Source organism: Manihot esculenta, chromosome 11 (genome assembly GCF_001659605.2).
Source record: "Manihot esculenta cultivar AM560-2 chromosome 11, M.esculenta_v8, whole genome shotgun sequence".
Classification (NCBI taxonomy): domain Eukaryota; kingdom Viridiplantae; phylum Streptophyta; class Magnoliopsida; order Malpighiales; family Euphorbiaceae; genus Manihot; species Manihot esculenta.
This window is the reverse complement of record NC_035171.2, coordinates 18588568-18607312: the sequence shown is the minus strand read 5'-3', so window position 1 is coordinate 18607312 and position 18745 is coordinate 18588568. Positions and strand designations below refer to the sequence as shown.

Here is an 18745-nt window from a genome sequence, read left to right as displayed (position 1 = left end):
GCAAAGTTTATAAGACGCAGTAATTGGGTAGTTTTGGTAAGCACCATATAAGTAATATGTTTTTGTGTTGCGAGCCTGAGGCTATTGTGCTTATGGAGATAGACGAATTGTGTTTATTTTGCAGGGAGGTTAGGTCCTAGATATAGAGAAAACTCTACTGAAATTTCATCATAAGCTTAGAATGACTTTGTCACTTTATTTATTTGCTTGTAGTCCGTTCTTTATAATATTGTAATGGTTTTATATAGATAATCTGAATAATCATCTTCTTCCTAGTAAAACTGTTAAACGATGAGTCACCCTATTTTGTGAGTTGGATATTAATTATCCTTGTAAATTCAATAATATTTATATTTATCTAACATGCTTGTGCATCACTTATAATATGCACCTAGTTAATATGTTAGGAGCATCCTCTACACTTTGTATTATTTATTTTGTGTTGTGATGTAGTGGGGTTTAAGCTTTTATATATCTATACATGGATGGATATGGATTCCGAGGTAGATACAACGCATTATCTCGCTTACTCCTAAGGATATGGATAGGTGGGATAGGTACGACACTATATTTCGCTGACTCTCGCCGCTGTAGGGTAGGTACGGCGTTATATTTCGCTAACTCCTACAGAATAGTTTAAGTAGACATATTGGACTGAGAGAGCCAAGATATGGGGTTGGCTCCCAATATTTACTTTCGGATGGGTATGTGTGTGTGAACTTAATCTCGTTGGCTCCCTCTCCCTCTCTTTATCCTTTTTCCTTTTTTTTTTAAAGCTTTTTGTGGCGTATAACCTCAACCTATACCCCTACACTCTGTCATTTCCGTACAAAGTCATATGTACAGATGTACTGCCTTCTTTTCCATCGTCAGACGACCATTTAAGACCTTTCAGCGTCACGCAGATACAATCCCGAACGTTCAGTGTTCGTTGCTCCGCGTGTCCGTCACCTTTAATAAGCTGGACCTCCTTCATGTGGTCTCGTTCCTTGTTTGGTTCGGCCTGCCCAAATGAAACTTGAGCTGTGTACTAGTGGTTTGACCTACACATTGGACTTGGATGGGTTATAGCTTGGCCTTTCAAAGTGAGCTCGACTGCAGCTCGGTATAAGGGCCCATCAATTATCATATATAGTGTTAATTGTTTTGGTACCTATCAAAACACTAATGTTTACCTTACTCTTAAAATAAAAAATTTCATAATTATTAAATTTAATTAATTTTTTAATAATTTTTTATTTGAAAAAAAACTCAATTTTTTAATTTAAATAAAATTAACCTTCTTCTCCCTCTAAAAAATTAAAGAAAAAGTTTTCTCTTTTGTTTTTCTTTTTTTTTAATTTTTCATTTTCATTTTCTATGGTGTTCTACTTTCCAACCCTTCGATTAGGGGAAGTTTTGCCCCTCCAACTAATAATGGATTTAGTTATCCTTATTATCGGATAAAATATATATATTTAATTAGTTTTTGTTGTTGTATGAATCTTGATATTTTTTGGGAGGTTTTCTTTTAGATTTTGCTGTACATTTATGGTTTTTTTTTTTTTTAATGTTTTCCTTGCCTTGCATATTTATTTTGGCTTTTTTTGCAGGTGAGTCCTCTTTCAGAAGCTCCAACATTTAGTGTTGTATGCAAGTTTTTTTCTCTCTTGAATATTGGCGGAGGATCTATTGCAAAGGACTCTAAAGCCATTTGGAGAGACAATCTTTCTCTTTGATGCTCAACCACTAATCTATCTCTACGACGCTAATAACACCCGCTGATTTTTATCATGCCTCCACTATTTGTCTGGTTTGCCAACAGAGACACACCCTGGCCAAGGGGGCCATGGCCCCTTGAATTTTTTGAAATTTTTTAAAGAGTATATAGGTAATTTTTCTTAAAATATGAAAAATTATCATTAAATCTCTGCATGTTTAAAAAACTTACCAACTCATCCTTATTTCAAAATTATTTAATTAAATCATTATTATATTTTATAATTTCAAATTCTTTAATCCATTTATCAAAGAAATTTTTACTATTTAGTCTCTCATCTTCTATATTATTTTTCAATTCAAAAAATTTGCTTCTCATTTTTAAGATTTCAAGTTCAAGTCTCCACTTAAATTTTTTCTTAGATTATTCAGTTATTATTTAATTTATTTTTATATATTATTTTTATTATTAAATTATAGTTTTTTTTATTATCTTACTTAGTTACTAATCTATTTATATGATTCAAATTATATGAAAATAATTTTTAATGGGCTAGAATATTTTTTTGAAAAAAATTAAATTTCCATAAATCTTGTATTAAAATATTATATTATTTTAATAATTTTTTTATAGATTTGTATGTTAGAACAGTAGCGGAAAGAAATTTTTCTACTGTAAATATCATTAAAAGTCAGACTCTATAATGATCAACAATAAATAATTGATCGATAATTTATATTGAAAAATATATTTACATAATGATATCATTAAAAATATATTTTAATAAATAAAAAATAAATGAGAATGACCATGATTTAATTATAATAGTTATTCACTTTTTATAAAAAATTATTTTCTGAATATAATTTTCTCACGGATATAATTTATTTTATTAATTTTTCAATTATACTATCTTAAAAGTATTAAATTTTATTAAATATTATGAAATAATTTAAATATTTATTTGAAAAATAATAATTAATGATAGGTTGATTTGGAAATAACATAAAATTAAATAGAATTATAATAATCAATTATATATTCATATAATAAAAGAAAGTGAATAATAATTTTAGGATAATAATAAAAAAAATCGATAAAATAATAAAATAAAAAATATTTATTTAAATTCACCTCTAAATTAAATTTCTACATTGGTCGCTGCTTGGCAAGGTATTCTATGTTGTCTCTCTTCTTTAGCCTTCGTTTCGTTAGTTATGAGTAGTTGTGAAGAATCTATTACTTTTAATTTTGATGCCTTTTATGACCTTCCAGCTACTTTCATGACCTTCCAACTTGGAGACCTAGTGTTGTGCGATGAAGCCTCTCCAAATAGTTACAAGGATGCGACGACCTTGTGTTTACTTAGCCTTAGATCTTATTTTTGGTCATATCCACGTCTGAGAATAAGGTTTATTTTGTGTTGAGTTTCTTGGGTTTTATGAGCTTTGAACTAGAGTATTGGGTTTATCTTACACTTTACTTTGTAAATTTGAATCCTTTTGGAATTCTTTTATATTAGGTTTTGGCATTTTTCAATAATGAAATATCTTTGACAAAAAAAATTTTTAACTTAAAAAAATTTTTATTTTAAAGAAAAGTAAAAGTCTTATATGATTTTACAATAATTCATTTAAATTTTTAATTAAAAATTGAAAGAGCAAAAATTACCTTTTAATTACTAAAAAATTTATCAAAAAATATTGGTTATTTTAATTTATTATTTTTAAAATTATTATTAATTAAAAATCAAAACAATTTATTTTTCATAAACCACACTTTATTATTTCAAATAGTGTTTAAATCACTAAATACCACTTTAAAAAATTATTATGCAGCGAAGCAAAAGCTTTAACACAAATAATATTAACAGAAAACAGTTGCAAAAGCTAGGAGTGCAACTGTGGAAGCCTAACCCTTCTATAATTATATTTTGTTGTATTAATTTCTAAAAGGCAGATTTACTCGCTTCCCAAAACCGCTCATCTAAATTACCTTTCGAACGCTTCCTTTCCCACCCTTCAAGAACTTCTCCTGTCTTATATATATACCTCTACACCAATCTTCTTCTCTTCACTTCCATTCTCAATCTCACAGCCCTTCTTTACATTGCATAAAGAGAAGAGAACACACACCCTTTTACAAAGTCACCATTGGAGAGTAAAACAAAGCAAGTGATCTGAGAACTCTCATCACAGAGAGAGAGAGAGAGAGAGATGGCAGCTGATAAGGTGGTGGAGACTGTGATCGTAGGGAATTATGTGGAGATGGAAACTGAAGGGAACTCTAGGAACATGAAAACGAGGCTGTCTAAGTTTTTGTGGCATGGTGGTTCTGTTTATGATGCTTGGTTTAGCTGTGCTTCTAATCAGGTCCTTAGAATCATTTTCTTTCTGTTTCCTTGTCTGCATAAATGTTCATCCACTGCAAAATTATTTATCTTATATGGGTTTGGTTTCATTTGCTTTGTTTTCAGGTGGCTCAAGTATTGCTTACTTTGCCATACTCGTTTTCACAACTAGGAATGCTATCTGGCGTACTGTTTCAGCTCTTCTATGGACTGTTGGGTAGCTGGACAGCTTATCTCATTAGCATACTTTATGTAGAATACAGAACCAGAAAAGAAAGAGAAAAAGTTGATTTCAGGAACCATGTCATTCAGGTTTTTTTTTTTCTCTTTATTTTAATCCTTTCATTATAAGAAAGACAAAACTTTCTCTTTCATCTATCGTTTGGCCAATTAAATTAATCACGTCCTAACGTGGGTTTCCTTTGTTTTATTTATTTTTTTGGGTTTTCTTTGTCTCCATTGATGAGCAGTGGTTTGAAGTTCTTGATGGGCTCCTAGGGAAACACTGGAGGAATGTGGGTTTGGCATTTAACTGCACTTTTCTTCTGTTTGGATCTGTCATTCAACTCATAGCTTGTGCTAGGTATACTATGTCGTTTTGTCTCTTCCTTTAACTCCATCCTCCATTAATAGATAAACAAAAGGAATCACAAGCCTGACCATGTTCTGCTTCAAGCTACTTGTATATATATATTTATTTCTTTGTTTAATATTAAAATGTTTGCATGTCGTTTGCAGCAACATATATTACATAAACGACAATCTGGACAAGAGAACTTGGACTTACATCTTCGGAGCTTGTTGCGCCACCACTGTGTTTATTCCTTCATTTCACAATTACAGAATCTGGTCATTTCTTGGCCTCCTCATGACAACTTACACTGCTTGGTACCTCACCATTGCTTCTCTCCTCCATGGCCAGGTAAAATAAATCTCTCTCATTCCTTGAATGATTTCTCTGTGCATGGTTTTTCCATACAATTATAGACAATCAACACGTGTCCCCTTCTCTTACGGACAATCTGTCCCTTGCATGTTGGGCGTACCCTAAAACCCAGTCAAAACAAATCCCACTTGTCTCCATTGACAATTCCAAAAACCCTGTCAAAGCTCTCACTAAGCTAGATTAGATTTGGGGTAATTATATATTTTAACTAATACATTTAATTAATAAGCTGCTTGTCTCAATCCCAATGCCAAAGAACCAAAGAAACCTCTCAAACAGGTCTATTGAGTCGTTTTCAGAATTAAAAAATCTCAAGTGTGAATTCTAATTTTAGTCGAAATCACACCAATAAATTTGATTGTGTAGGTGGAAGGAGTGAAGCATTCGGGTCCAAACAAGATAGTGCTATACTTCACTGGGGCCACAAACATTCTCTATACATTTGGAGGACATGCTGTTACTGTGTAAGACAAGTTTGGATTTTTTTTTTTTATTCATTTGAACTGTATATGTATTGTTTTATAATTCCATTTAACGTCATTTTCAAAATGACTCAACCTAATCCTACGTATATCAACAAAAAGATAAAGAAAATGACGAAACCATGGTCTGGCTTAGACATGGTTTGACCATGTGAGTGTAATCTCTTAGCTAAGCTTTCTCTTTTTCTTTCTTTTTTCCTTTTAAAATTTCCAAATGAAGTGCCCAGGCGTGGGAGGCAAAGTCTCTGTGTCCTTTGGAACCCTATTCTTCCTTTTTCATTATATAAAAGCCAATCATCTTTCAGTTTCTTGCTTTTGCTTTTATCATTATAAGAAACAAACAGGGGTCCAGCTTATCTGTGGTTCCTCCTTTTTAAGATTTCATGTCTTCTTTTCTTTTCTTTCCTTGGAAATTATTTATGTTCATGGGACGTAGAGAAATTCTGATTGTGAAATGGGAATACAGAGAAATCATGCACGCAATGTGGAAGCCTCAGAAATTCAAGGCTATATATTTACTGGCAACTCTGTATGTGCTGACGCTGACGCTTCCCTCAGCAGCAGCTGTCTACTGGGCATTTGGAGACATGCTTCTTAATCACTCCAACGCTTTTTCTCTCCTCCCAAGATCTCCTTTCAGAGACATGGCTGTCATTTTAATGCTCATTCACCAGGCATGCACTCTAGCCTTCCTCTTAAAAACCCCAAAATTATTATTATATTATGTAATGATAATTAGCTATTATTATAGTAACAAGTAATTTTAATTGTGTGAGATGTTATTGGGTGCAGTTTATAACATTTGGGTTTGCATGCACTCCTTTGTACTTTGTGTGGGAGAAAGCAATTGGGTTGCATGAGTGCAAGAGCTTATGCAAGAGAGCTGCAGCCAGATTGCCTGTGGTCATTCCTATTTGGTTTCTAGCTATCATCTTCCCATTTTTTGGACCCATCAATTCTACGGTTGGATCTCTCCTTGTTAGCTTCACCGTATATATCATCCCTGCGCTGGCCCACATCTTCACCTTCAGATCAGGCGCTGCAAGAGAGGTACCTTCGCCCTACTCTTGTAAATTTTTTCAAAAAATTTAAGGAGTAATTAGTAAATTTTTTTAAAAAATTAATTATTATTAATTAACTTAATTAGCAAAAAGAAAACAGAAATGCCGCGTGGAATGTTGTCAGATAAAAGTCAAAGTTTGACTGAGAAGGACAAGGGAATTAAAAATTCATTAATTAGTTTATTATTAAAGAAATGTGTAAAGAAGTAGAAAACGCAGGGGTACTTTGAGGTTAAAAAAAAAAACAAAGCAGAGGGTAATAATAGCGTGCGGTCACCGTCTAGCAGACCAGTCCCCGGCGCTTTCTCTAATAGTTTAATAAAATAACTATAGCAAACGTGGCGGAATGTTATTGCTTAATCTGTAGCTGATAAAGGCACGAGATTCTTGCTGCAATATTGATGCAGAGTATCAGCTCGTACCTGATTCCCAGATCTGGGCTGTACTTTACACATTGTCTTTTCTTGATATGGATTTAGGGATCAAATTTCCTACATGCAGTAACATAGTTTCAGATCAGCTTTGCTTATAACCGTTGGATGTAATTAGTTTTGCATTTGATGCACGGTTATGATATGCAGAATGCAGTGGAGCAGCCACCGAAGTTCGTGGGGAGATGGGTAGGGGCGTACATGATAAATGTGTTTGTAGTGGTGTGGGTCCTAATTGTTGGGTTTGGATTTGGTGGGTGGGCGAGCATGACAAACTTCATACACCAGATTGATACATTTGGTCTCTTCACAAAGTGTTACCAGTGTCCACCACCTCCGCCCATCAATGTAAATGCCACCGCCGCAGCTCCTCCTCCTCTCCACCACCCCAACAACCGTACTCACCACCTTTGATGTTGGCAGAAAGCCAAATCGAAGATTGCTAACTAAATACAAAGTTCTTCCAAGGCCTCTGAAATCACAGAACCTAGTCTGAAAAATCCAATCATGATTGACGATCACCTAGTTTTGCACCCTTTGATTAAAGGTCCATGGAGAATTATGTACCTCTAGACATAGGAAAATCATTATGTCTCTTGTTAAGCTTAGAAAGTTGTACGATTTTATTTATGAAAAAAAAATGCAACATTCGAATTTGTAATTTTTTTCCCCTTCTATTATGCATGTCAAGATGTTTTATATTAGTGCCTTTTAATATACGAGACTATATTCTGCGGATGTAAGTAAATTTAATAAAATAATTTTTGTACTTTTAATTACATTTGATTACAATTAGTAAAAATGCTATAGAATATATTCGGTGTATTTAAAAATATTATATAAAAATTAATTAAGTTATAAATTTATATTTTTAAAAAGGTTTTCGCAATAAAATTCAAAATTTTTTATACTTCTACGTTTTAATTCAAACCGTTTCTTTTTAACAAAATAATTTGAATTTTAAAAATATTTTACGATTTTATGTAATTTTAAATTTAAGATGGATGAGCGTATGTTATTTGGCAACGTGGTATATTTCGTATTTTTTTAAATATTTTTGATAGGACCCACAAAACATATAGGATGCTATATTATGTGACAACATTTGGTTAATCTTACTTAAGGTTGTAAAAATTTTTAATTTCAGTAAAAATTCCTAAAAAGAAAGTGTTAGATCTAAAAGAATATAGAGCTTCGATTTCTAATTCCATAGAGTTTGAGTGGGAATAGTCGATAGTCATGACAGCTATAAGTAGGGAACTGTCGACAATCATAATAGCCATGGATTGCATCAACAAGATTTGGAGGAGAAGCTAAAGGAAAATGTGAGCTTCTTTCTCTAATTTCACGGAGCTCGAGATTTGAAAGAGTGGAAAATGTGGAGCTTCTTTTTTCAATTCTTCACCTTCTTTCCCAGCCGAGAGACAGAGCAAAAGCTTCTTTTTTCAATCCTTCACCTTCTTTCCCAGCCGAGAGACAGAGCAAAAGCGTAGTGATTTTGATAAGAAGAAGAGATTTTAGAGGTTTTTTCTACTTTCTCTCCCTCTTCTCCACCGCCACCACCACAAATGATTCAAGAATCATGCGCAATGAAATTGAATTTCACTCCTCTTTACAATGTAGAAATCCATAGAAATATGAGTAGAATTTTCTTTTAGATATTTTTACAATTTTAGTTAGGATTAATCAAGAGTTATTTATGATAAAAGATGACATTTATGTCTTGTAGGTCTCATAAAAAATTATTTAAAAAAAGATATAAAGCATACCATGTCACAAAAAATACAGGTCACCCATTTGAAATTCAAAATTAAATAAAATTGTAAAACGTTTTTAAAATTCAAATTATTATGTCATAAAAAAAAATAAATTAAAGGCAAAAGCACAAAAAATTTAAATTTTTAGTATTAATACCCTTTTTAAAATTCTGAATTGATTTCCTTCGCAGATTCAACAATAAGATAGGAGCGTATTGTATTTCGTGATCGGATATGATAATGATATGCATCTATACTCATAAAAGTTTTGTCTTAAGAATAAATTTTAATAAAGATAAAAGCTTTTATTTTGTTTAATTTATTTTGCTTAGTGTATTAAAAAAATAGAGTGAGAAAATATAATTTAATGCGAACTACATGTAATTTAGTGTTTTTTTTTTCATTTTTAAAGTGTAAAAATATATAAAGTATCAAATTCAAATCTTATTATTTATTTATTTATTATGTGATATTCAGTTTTATTGTAAAAATGAAGAAGGCTATATCCTCAGAACTTGGTATTTATATCTCCTAAAAAGAAGGAAAAAAAAAACTAAACATATATATTATTATTACATTGCAACATTTTTAATTAGGATGAATTATTTTTTCTTTCTTAAATTATATAAAACTAATAAATATGTCTCTTTATTTTTAAAGCTCAGTTTAAACCCTATATTTTGCTTTTACCAAACTAAATGAATTTTTTCATATATATTAAAAAATATATATTTTTAAATTTGATAAAATTAAAATATTTATGTTTAAAAAATCAGGAACGCAAGTATTATTTAAAAGAACAATATATTTTTAAGGATATTTTAGTGGTTTATTATATAATTAGCAGAAAATAGAATAAATAGACCTGCCAATTTGGTAGAGCCACAAAATAAAAATTGAACTATTGAGTTTTAAAAACTGATATATGTTTAAATTTTAGTCTAGCTCAGGGATGGAAAAAAGCAAATCTCCTTTTAATTATTTTTATAACTTAAAATAATTTTAAAATCTATTAGTTTTTATTGAATTTAATGAAATCAGTTTAATTATATGAAATTCCATGTCCAATAATAAATTCGTATTTGTAATGGTTATTTTTTAAGAAAATAATTTAAATATATTTTCATTTGTTTTCCTATTATAGAAAGTTTCACAAACATAACTTATTGAAAGAAAAATTTATTTAGATCTATCGATGTTATTAATTTGGGATTTCTCATAACGGAGATTCCAAAATCTTCATCCTTTATTGGTCTGTGCCATTCTTTTTCAAATTTCCATGAAAACAAATTGACATCACATCAATTATATAAATATATATAAAAAAAAACCCACCTTCTCTGTTCCCAGTTTTGCCACTTTGATACAGTAAACATGTAAATTATAAGGAGGTTGTATGGATTTTTGAAAAGGAAAGCTCATGAAGAACAAAGCCATGAGCAAGAAAACAAAATTCCAAGCATATCTTTTACTTTCTAAGCAAAATTTTCCTTGATAACTATGGGTGAGTTGATGATAAAAAGCCAACCAGACAAGAAAAAGAAAAGAAGCAATGACGTAAGGAATGTAGGATGCTGCTGCTGCTGCTTCATGATGTATAAAATTTTGTAGTGATGGGAATCTAATAATCTTGCTTTATTCTTAAAAGCTTATAGTATTGACAGTGATAAAGTTGCCAAAGTTGGCTTTTATGAAGAGACCAAAACCACTTTATAAAGAGCATGCGAACCCTAAACAAAACAAAGCTTCGTATCTTTTGATGTGGAGTTGTTTTGCATATGTTGTTTCCAAGCCTAGCTTTATTCGCTACACAATAAGAGAGACAATGACATCAGACATAGGATATGAGACTTTCCTTTTCTTATTTTTTTATTTCTTTATTTTTTCCCTTCTTTAATATAAATTTTTTCTTATCCGTCCAATGATATCTCTGACTTTGATATTATGATTTTTTTTTTTTTCCTTGAGGCAAGAGACCAAATGGGATGGGCTTCTGACATTGTTGAAGCCCAAGTTTTCTATTGTTTAGATAATGTAAATTATTTTTACGTTAATAAATTATTTAAGTTCTAGCCATAATTCCATTTCAAAAAAACAAAAGTTCTAGCTATAATTGAATTTTTTTTTTTTTTAACATAACCTACAATTGTGAGATTTGGAATTCAATCCATTAATCTACCAGAACATTAAAGTCACCACATCAAAATCATAATCCAACAAAATTACAATACAAAAAATATTAACTCAAATACTATCAAATATATTTACCAGAAAACACAATTAACCAAAACTATATTATTAATAGATTTATTTGAAAAAAAAAATTAAAACAATTTACATTTAAGACTTTTAATATCGATAATAAAATCAAATCTTTTTAATTTATTATAATTATAATTAGAATATTAAATTAAATTTTAAAAAATAATAATAAATTACAATATAATTAAAACTTATTTGATTAATATAAACAGTCTTTAAATGTAAATTTTTATTTCCATAATATTATTTTTTGTTAATTCTATTATTTACCCTTCTTTCTCACTTTTATATACATACAATCAATTAATGAACATTTAAAATGTGAAAAAGTAAAAATTGGATAGACTAAAATAGATAATATTTTATTTTATTTAATATTAGGATATAAGGCAGATTTTTTTATGCACATAATTTACATCATTGAGCATAAATATTTAATGAAATATTTTAATATATAAGATTTATATATAATATTTTATATAATAAGAATTCATTTATAATAAATATTTATTATATATAATATATTTATTATTATATATGATAAATGTAAAAATATAATGACTTTCAATACAAAACTTAAATTAAGAGACTATAAATTTATCAAGGTAAACTATCATTTTTAGCCAAATTTTTATCTGGTTTTACGATTTTAGTTAATTATTTTTTTATATATAATTATAGCTAAATTAGAAATGTTATTGATAATTTCAGCTCAAATAGATTAGTTTGCATTATTTCTCATGATTGGTTGCATAGTTATTTGTATGGTATTGGTACAATATCATTTAATCAATATTATTATCAATGATTGGTTGCAGCGCAGGTTATCTATCGAAATATTATAGGAGAAAATATTTGATAAATGATAAGGTGAAGTATAAAGGGAGCAAATATTTATCATGGTATTGGTATGATTACATGGACGTGGATTTTAATGATATAGTTAGCAAAGTTAAAGAGTTAGGGTATGTTGGGTTTAAGCACATTGATTATCATAGACCCAAGAAGTACAAATTTGATTCGCTAAAGTTAGTAACTAGTAATAAAGATACTAAAAAAATGTTTATTGAATGAGTTGATCATGGCTTCTTATACATTTCTATAGAAATAATTGATGGAAGCAATATAGAAGATGACTCAAGTAGCATTGATTTATATAGTAAAAGTGACTTGAAATACAAACAATCTAATGATGTTGATGAGGAATATGTAGAATTTACAAGTGTAGTTGATAAGAAAAGTTTGATAAAGATTAAGAGTATATTGAAGCAATGATAAATAAAAAAGTCATTTGAAAGTGGGTAGAATAATAATAATGGATGTATGGATAGATTTAGCTTACCTAATGAGTTAATATGTAATGAAAGGAATACAAGAGATAATAATTTTGATGGAATTGAAATAGTGATTATGGAGATTCTGATAATGGTCCAATCACTCCTGTTACTAGTGAAGAAGATGATTTAAAGTCTAAGAAGAGGAGGAAGAATTCCAATTTGGCTCATAACCTGAAGTGTGACTATAAGAAAATTACATTTGTTATACGAATAATATTTGAGAATACAAGATAAGTTAATAAAGCTGTAAAAAAAAAATATGTTATTTCTAATAACTATAATGTAAAGTGGATAAGAAATAATTGAAAAAGGATGGACATAATATGCTCTCAAAATTATTTTTGGAGAAAATATGTGAAAAACAAACAGAATAAGAAAACTTATTTAGTATTTATGATGGAGAGCATAAGTTTCATAAAAGTTTGAGAAACAAGTAAAAAACTTTTGTTTGGATTGCTAATGAGTTTTTACATAAATTAAGGAGGCATGGAGATTATTATGTGAATGATATATTCATTGATTTGAACAAGTAGTATGCTTTAGCAGTTACTAAAAAGTTTGTTATAGGATTAAAAAGAAAGATAAGTATATACTTAGAGGTATACTGGAAGAACAATATGGTAGGTTTAGATCTTATGCCACTGAATTGCAAAGAATGGAGAAGGGAATTTCTTGTTAGAAGTTAAAAAAGTGTAAACAATTAAGTTTTTTTAGCCTTATATATTGGTTTTTTGGACTTAAAAAGGGTTAGTAGGTGTAAGAACAATAATTTGCATAGATAAATATTTTTTAAAGATTATTGTAATAGGAACACTCTTGTAACAATCTGAAAATCGGACCGCTATCGGCAGTAGGGTTTATATCGACTTAAGGTCGCCATAAATCTGCTATACATCCTGTTACATTTGATATAATCTCAAATATAATCTTAAAAATGTACATAAATATTTTTATCTCATTTACCAAGCTTGGCATGTGCATACATAGATAACTGAAAATATAAACACATACTAGAGTCCTTATCAAATGCTCCAATATGGTCATCAAACATACCACAGTTTAGTTTAAATATAACTTAAATTTAAAACTTTTACATAATAAGATCATTGGCAAAGGGATCATAAAACAATACTCGAGCAAAGCACAATAATACACCATAAAACAATATATGTCCACAACTAAACTATTGCATGATAGTTATACCAAAGAGCATTGCTAACCTCCCAAATTAACTCTGATCCTGCAAATCTAGGATTAAGGGAAAGGGATAAACTACTAGAGTCTAGTGAGCAGAAATATAACATAGAACAATTTAATAAAACATGTACTCATATGAATGTATCATAACATAAACAATTTACATCAAGATGGATTTGTCATCAATAATCCTCCATAATACCAATAGTGTCTGGCCAACAATGAGTGCTTCTCAGGATTTACTCTTAAATATAAACATAACATATTCATAGTGTCAGGGGTGTAGAATGAGCAACCTAGTCTTTCTCTTACATAATATCAGGGGCATAGAATGGGTCTCGATCTGCACTTCTATATATGTCATATATCACATATCATAACATGCTCGAGGGCTAGTGGGTCATCCAATATCTATCCACAACAATAATTAATTATGCAATGCATCATATTCGTGAATTCTAATGTAAAACAATTTATTTATATACACATGGCATTCGTGATGCATGAACATGCTTAAAATATTGCTTTCTCTTTTTTTTTTAGACTTGGATGACTTTTATAACTCTTAAAACTATTATAAGAAACCCCTAAAAGCATATAAGAAAATACGTAGAAAATGGACTGAAAATGGTTGGACATGAGACTTTCAGTGGCCTAAAGTCCCTTACAGATCTAAAAGTCTCTACTTGCGAAAATAGGTTAGGCTTCCTAAAGTGACAACCTTCATAGGCAGGTCCAGCGATCGAACTTGGATTCTTCTGCAATATATGACCTGATTTTACCTTTTGTCAACAGCTCCCAAAATATACCCACAACTACATACAAAGGCTAAAAACCAAACCACACCCTTACAATAGGTCTAAAACAATAGAAAACATTAACATGCATTAACAAATTTAAGGATTCGCCCAAGCAAGCAAACCTTGAACTTGAACTCTCAAACACTTGCATGCATAGCTAAACCACAATCCATAAAAAAAAATAACAACAACAACAACAACCTACTCCAACTCTTTAGAGGAACAAAAAACAAAGATAAACACTTACCTCTTAAAGAAAACGACACTAATCACAAATTGGAGGAGGAGGAGGAAGTAAGGTTGTAAAAGAGATCTCAACTTCTAAAACTTGAAATCCAGAGCTAAAACATCAAAACCGAAAAAGAAACCATAACTTATTTGAAGGATTTTAACTCAAAGGTATCAGAGATAACATTTAGCTCACCTCTGCTCGAAAATGGAGGAAGATTTCTCTCCATTTCGGGCTTGATCCCTACTTATAGTTGTGCTGGAAAAGCCACATTCGGCAGGTGAACTTTAAAAGTTCTGAGATACAATTTTTTTAAAGCACATTTTTTAAATACTATAAATTCATTTTATGAAAGACCCATTTTACCCTTCTAAAATTTTCTTGTTTCGAGATTCTGAATTCCAATGGAGATTCCAAATTCTGACACTACAGTTTAGCCGGATATTACAACTCCTAAGTGCAATTTCCAGATATGGGAATGACCAGATATTTCCCATAGCATGGGGCTATGGTGGATGGAGAGAATGAGTCAATATGGTCTTGGTTCCTGAACGCACTCTTTGATGACTTGCAGATAGAAGATGGATTATACTTAACTATGATCAATTACTAATAAAAAGTTAATTTATATGGTTATAAATAATATACATATAACTATTTAGTTATATTTTTGAAATACTAAGTTTATTATCATCCAAATTGCAGGGTCTTGCAAATGTAATTAGAAACATGATATCTTTTGTAAAGTACAGGAGTTATGCTAAGCATATATATATTAATTGGAAGAAACTTCATAAAGGAGAATAATTCAAGAAAATTTTCTAGAGAGCTATGAAAGTGTGAATTCAATGCATGAGGCAGATTGAAACATGCATATCAAGAGCTTAAATAATTTGGACCCTAAAACATATGAAAATTTCATCAAATAAGGTCCAACAAAGTTCTCCAAATTCTTTGTCATATACTTACAAAGTATGATGCTATAATTAGTAACTTGGCAGAGACATTCAATTGCTACATATGCAAAGAAAGGATATTATATTTGATATACATGTTGGAGGGTATAAGGACTTCTTGATGGAGAGAATATTCAATAAAAGAAACATGATAGATAGGAGTAGTGATTTTATCTACCTCAGAATTAGAAATGTAATTGAGAAGAAAAAATTAGCAAAAGGAATTGTATTGTCAAGCCATCATGGGTAACTATTTCTAAATGACTTTTGAGGATGATGCATATATGGTTTATGTTGAAAAGTATATATTCTCTTGTAGATCATAGGATTCAAGTCGGATACCTTGTTCTCACACATTGTCATGCATCAATTTCATAAAGCATAATATGGAAGATTATATTTATAAGTATTATATGAAAGACACTTACATGAAGATCTACTATAACTTGACAAAGATTAAGGAGATTAGGCATGATTATGACATATAGCCATTGTATGCAAACTGACCACAACAACAGAGGTGCACAGCCCCCTACTCTCAGACCACTATGAGTATGTAAGTTATTTTATATGTTTATGAAATAGATTCTATTGATATATCCATAGTGAATACCTTAAATTGTATCATATAGATGTATGGAATAAAGTAGATGAAGAAGAATAACATGTAATATAAACAAGAAGCCATAGTAGTAGCAACATCTACTAGCAATATATCATATCAATAAGATGCAACTACTTCAGTACAGTCAACATTTAGAAGGGAAAGCAAACAAGTTCAACAAGGTTATAGGGTCAGAATATTCACTAAAATAGGCAAGATTTATGCAAGGGTAATTGTTACACCTTGACTCCCTTATATTTTTATTTGTTAAAAATCACATATACTAATTAAGTTGAAAATATTTTATAAAGTTGTCTGGAGAAAAAATATAAAGTTTATTCTAGTAGAAAAGCAATTAGCAATGCAACAAGAGGTTCTCATTACAAAAATACATTTAATGGAAGCCAAAGTGAAAACTCAAAAAGTACATCACATGCTCATGCTAAACCAATTTAACTCAGTCAGTCTAGCCAAATATCATATATTGAGATTTAACTTAATTCAACAACTATAATGTCCGATTCAACTACAGCTCCAAATATAAGGAATTGTAATACTTACTCTTTTTTATTTTGTATAGTGATATTGTTGGGTAGAAATAGTATAGGAATATTTTTTTAGTATACAAGATAAAGAATCTTTTTTAGTACATATGATAAAGAGATCTTTTTGGATATATATCATCTGAAAAGGAATATTTTTTGGTACATAAAGTAAATAGATATTTTTATGGATTTAGAGTGACATTTATCCAACACAAATATGTTTTTTGCAACTAGTTTTACCAATTAAATGAAATGAAAGTGACATTTTGTCTTTATGATTTTAAATAAAATCACTGATTAAGCACAACTGTAGCTAGAATAAGTACCCAAATAAAGTTCATTAATGGAGAATAAAATATAATTGCAATTACTGATTAAGTTGTGATAATTTGCAATATCCAAAAAGTTTAATTAACCTAATTTAACCTAAGTACATCGAGAATGTCCTCCCTTTTCACTCACAAGCCAATTACGAACTAACATACTGCAAATCAGGCTCAAAGAGATGAGTTTACAGCCATTTCATTTCAATAGCTCTTTTCTCAAGCTTAAGCTTGTTCATTTCTTCAATTAAATTTAAATTTTCCAACTTGCTCTTAATCAACATGGCATCAGCTCTTGAACTCCTTTTTAATGTTTCCTTCAATTGCAGATACATATCTCTCTCAACCTGCATCTTTTCTACTAGTATGCTTAATAGGTCATCAATCTTCTTGAATATGCCATCAAAGACCATTCTCTCATAGGAAGATACATTTGGATCAACCCATTTAAAAAAAAAACACACAGCTTGACTCAACCTGCTTTATAATTGCACGACAGTGTACAAGGTCAAATAAGCGTCACATTTTCGATCATTAAATGCAAAGAATACTTGGTATGTAAGAAGTAAGAGATACTAAACCAGTACATAAGAGATATGCAAATATCTCTTGTATTATTACCCTCCAAAGTGGATATCTCCCAAATCTTCTTTCAAGATTTGCCTTTATAGAATGTATTATACATGCAAAGAATACTTGGTATGTAAGAAGTAAGAGATACTAAACCAGTACATAAGAGATATGCAAACATCTCTTGTATTATTACCCTCCGAAGTGGATATCTCCCAAATCTTCTTTCAAGATTTGCTTTTATAGAATGTATTATACAGTAGGAATATTATGCCTACACTTGATAAATTTAGTGCTCCCATTTGGACTAAATGTGAACTCCATCAATTGAATGCTAAAACTAGCAGACAGGCTTGAATCATCGTCATTGCTTGTAACATAAGCTATTATTAAATGATTTTGGCTTTTAATCAATTTCATCTTTCAAAAGTCTAATGTCAATGAACCTTAAAATTTGTCTTCTTGATAATAAGCTATTAAAGGAGAAGTATAATCGAACTTGCAGTTGTTTCACTTGAGGAAACCATGGTTTACACAAGTGGGACTTATACTTTTTAATTGTGATTTTTACTGACTCGGCATGCCACATAAGTAGCTTCAAACCTGCAATTAACACCCTAGTTAAAACTGTTAAAGACCTTTCCAATTTGGTTAAAATTGAACAACCATATAATAGTTTGGCTAGAAATGATAGTTTACCATATTTATTAATATAAAATTTTAGATACTATATTGTAATTTACCGTTAACTTTTTCATATTCAATTTTGTCTTCTTGTCTATAATTGTAGCAAATTGAAAAGATTTTATTTTATTATCCAAGGGTTAAAGTTTTAGATATAAATGTGAATTAATATAAATGTTTAAATTGTTTTATCCAATAAACCTTATCAATATTGTAAGTTTAAAAAAATGAAGAAAAATATTTTAGATTATTGAGGTTTGATTTTCTTTATTTCAAATTTTTCTTTTAAGCTCTTTTATTTTATTGTCACCGTAAAAAAAATAGAGATGAAAAGATAAAAGTGTTAAGAGTAGATTCAAGAGAGCATATGATAAAAACTCAAATATAGCTAGAGGTCTATATGTTGCTAAATTTAGGCATAAAAATGAATTGAGGAGTGTAAAATTAGTCTTATGAAGCACATATAAGATACATTAAATACATTAAGAGAGTTTGAAGAAGAAAAAGGAACA

General features: G+C 29.9%; 1 protein-coding gene across 1 annotated transcript; it reads left to right on the top strand.

Annotated features, from left to right (window-relative positions):
- Positions 1 to 3674: 3674 nt before the first annotated feature.
- LOC110626155 (auxin transporter-like protein 5) lies at positions 3675 to 7709 on the top strand. The gene is made up of 8 exons (XM_021771923.2): positions 3675 to 4071; positions 4176 to 4361; positions 4520 to 4632; positions 4788 to 4971; positions 5362 to 5459; positions 5944 to 6151; positions 6270 to 6527; positions 7120 to 7709. The coding sequence occupies exons 1-8, from the start codon at positions 3916 to 3918 to the stop codon at positions 7381 to 7383; spliced, it is 1467 nt and encodes a 488-aa protein (XP_021627615.1). The 5' UTR covers positions 3675 to 3915; the 3' UTR covers positions 7384 to 7709.
- Positions 7710 to 18745: the final 11036 nt, after the last annotated feature.

Bases quoted from the DNA above. Each gene is read 5' to 3' on its own strand.
- LOC110626155 (XM_021771923.2), top strand. From the start codon at position 3,916: ATGGCAGCTGATAAGGTGGTGGAGACTGTGATCGTAGGGAATTATGTG. The intron at 4,072-4,175 runs GTCCTTAGAATC...CTTTGTTTTCAG, and splicing joins TTAGCTGTGCTTCTAATCAG to GTGGCTCAAGTATTGCTTAC. The intron at 6,152-6,269 runs GCATGCACTCTA...TATTGGGTGCAG, and splicing joins TTTTAATGCTCATTCACCAG to TTTATAACATTTGGGTTTGC.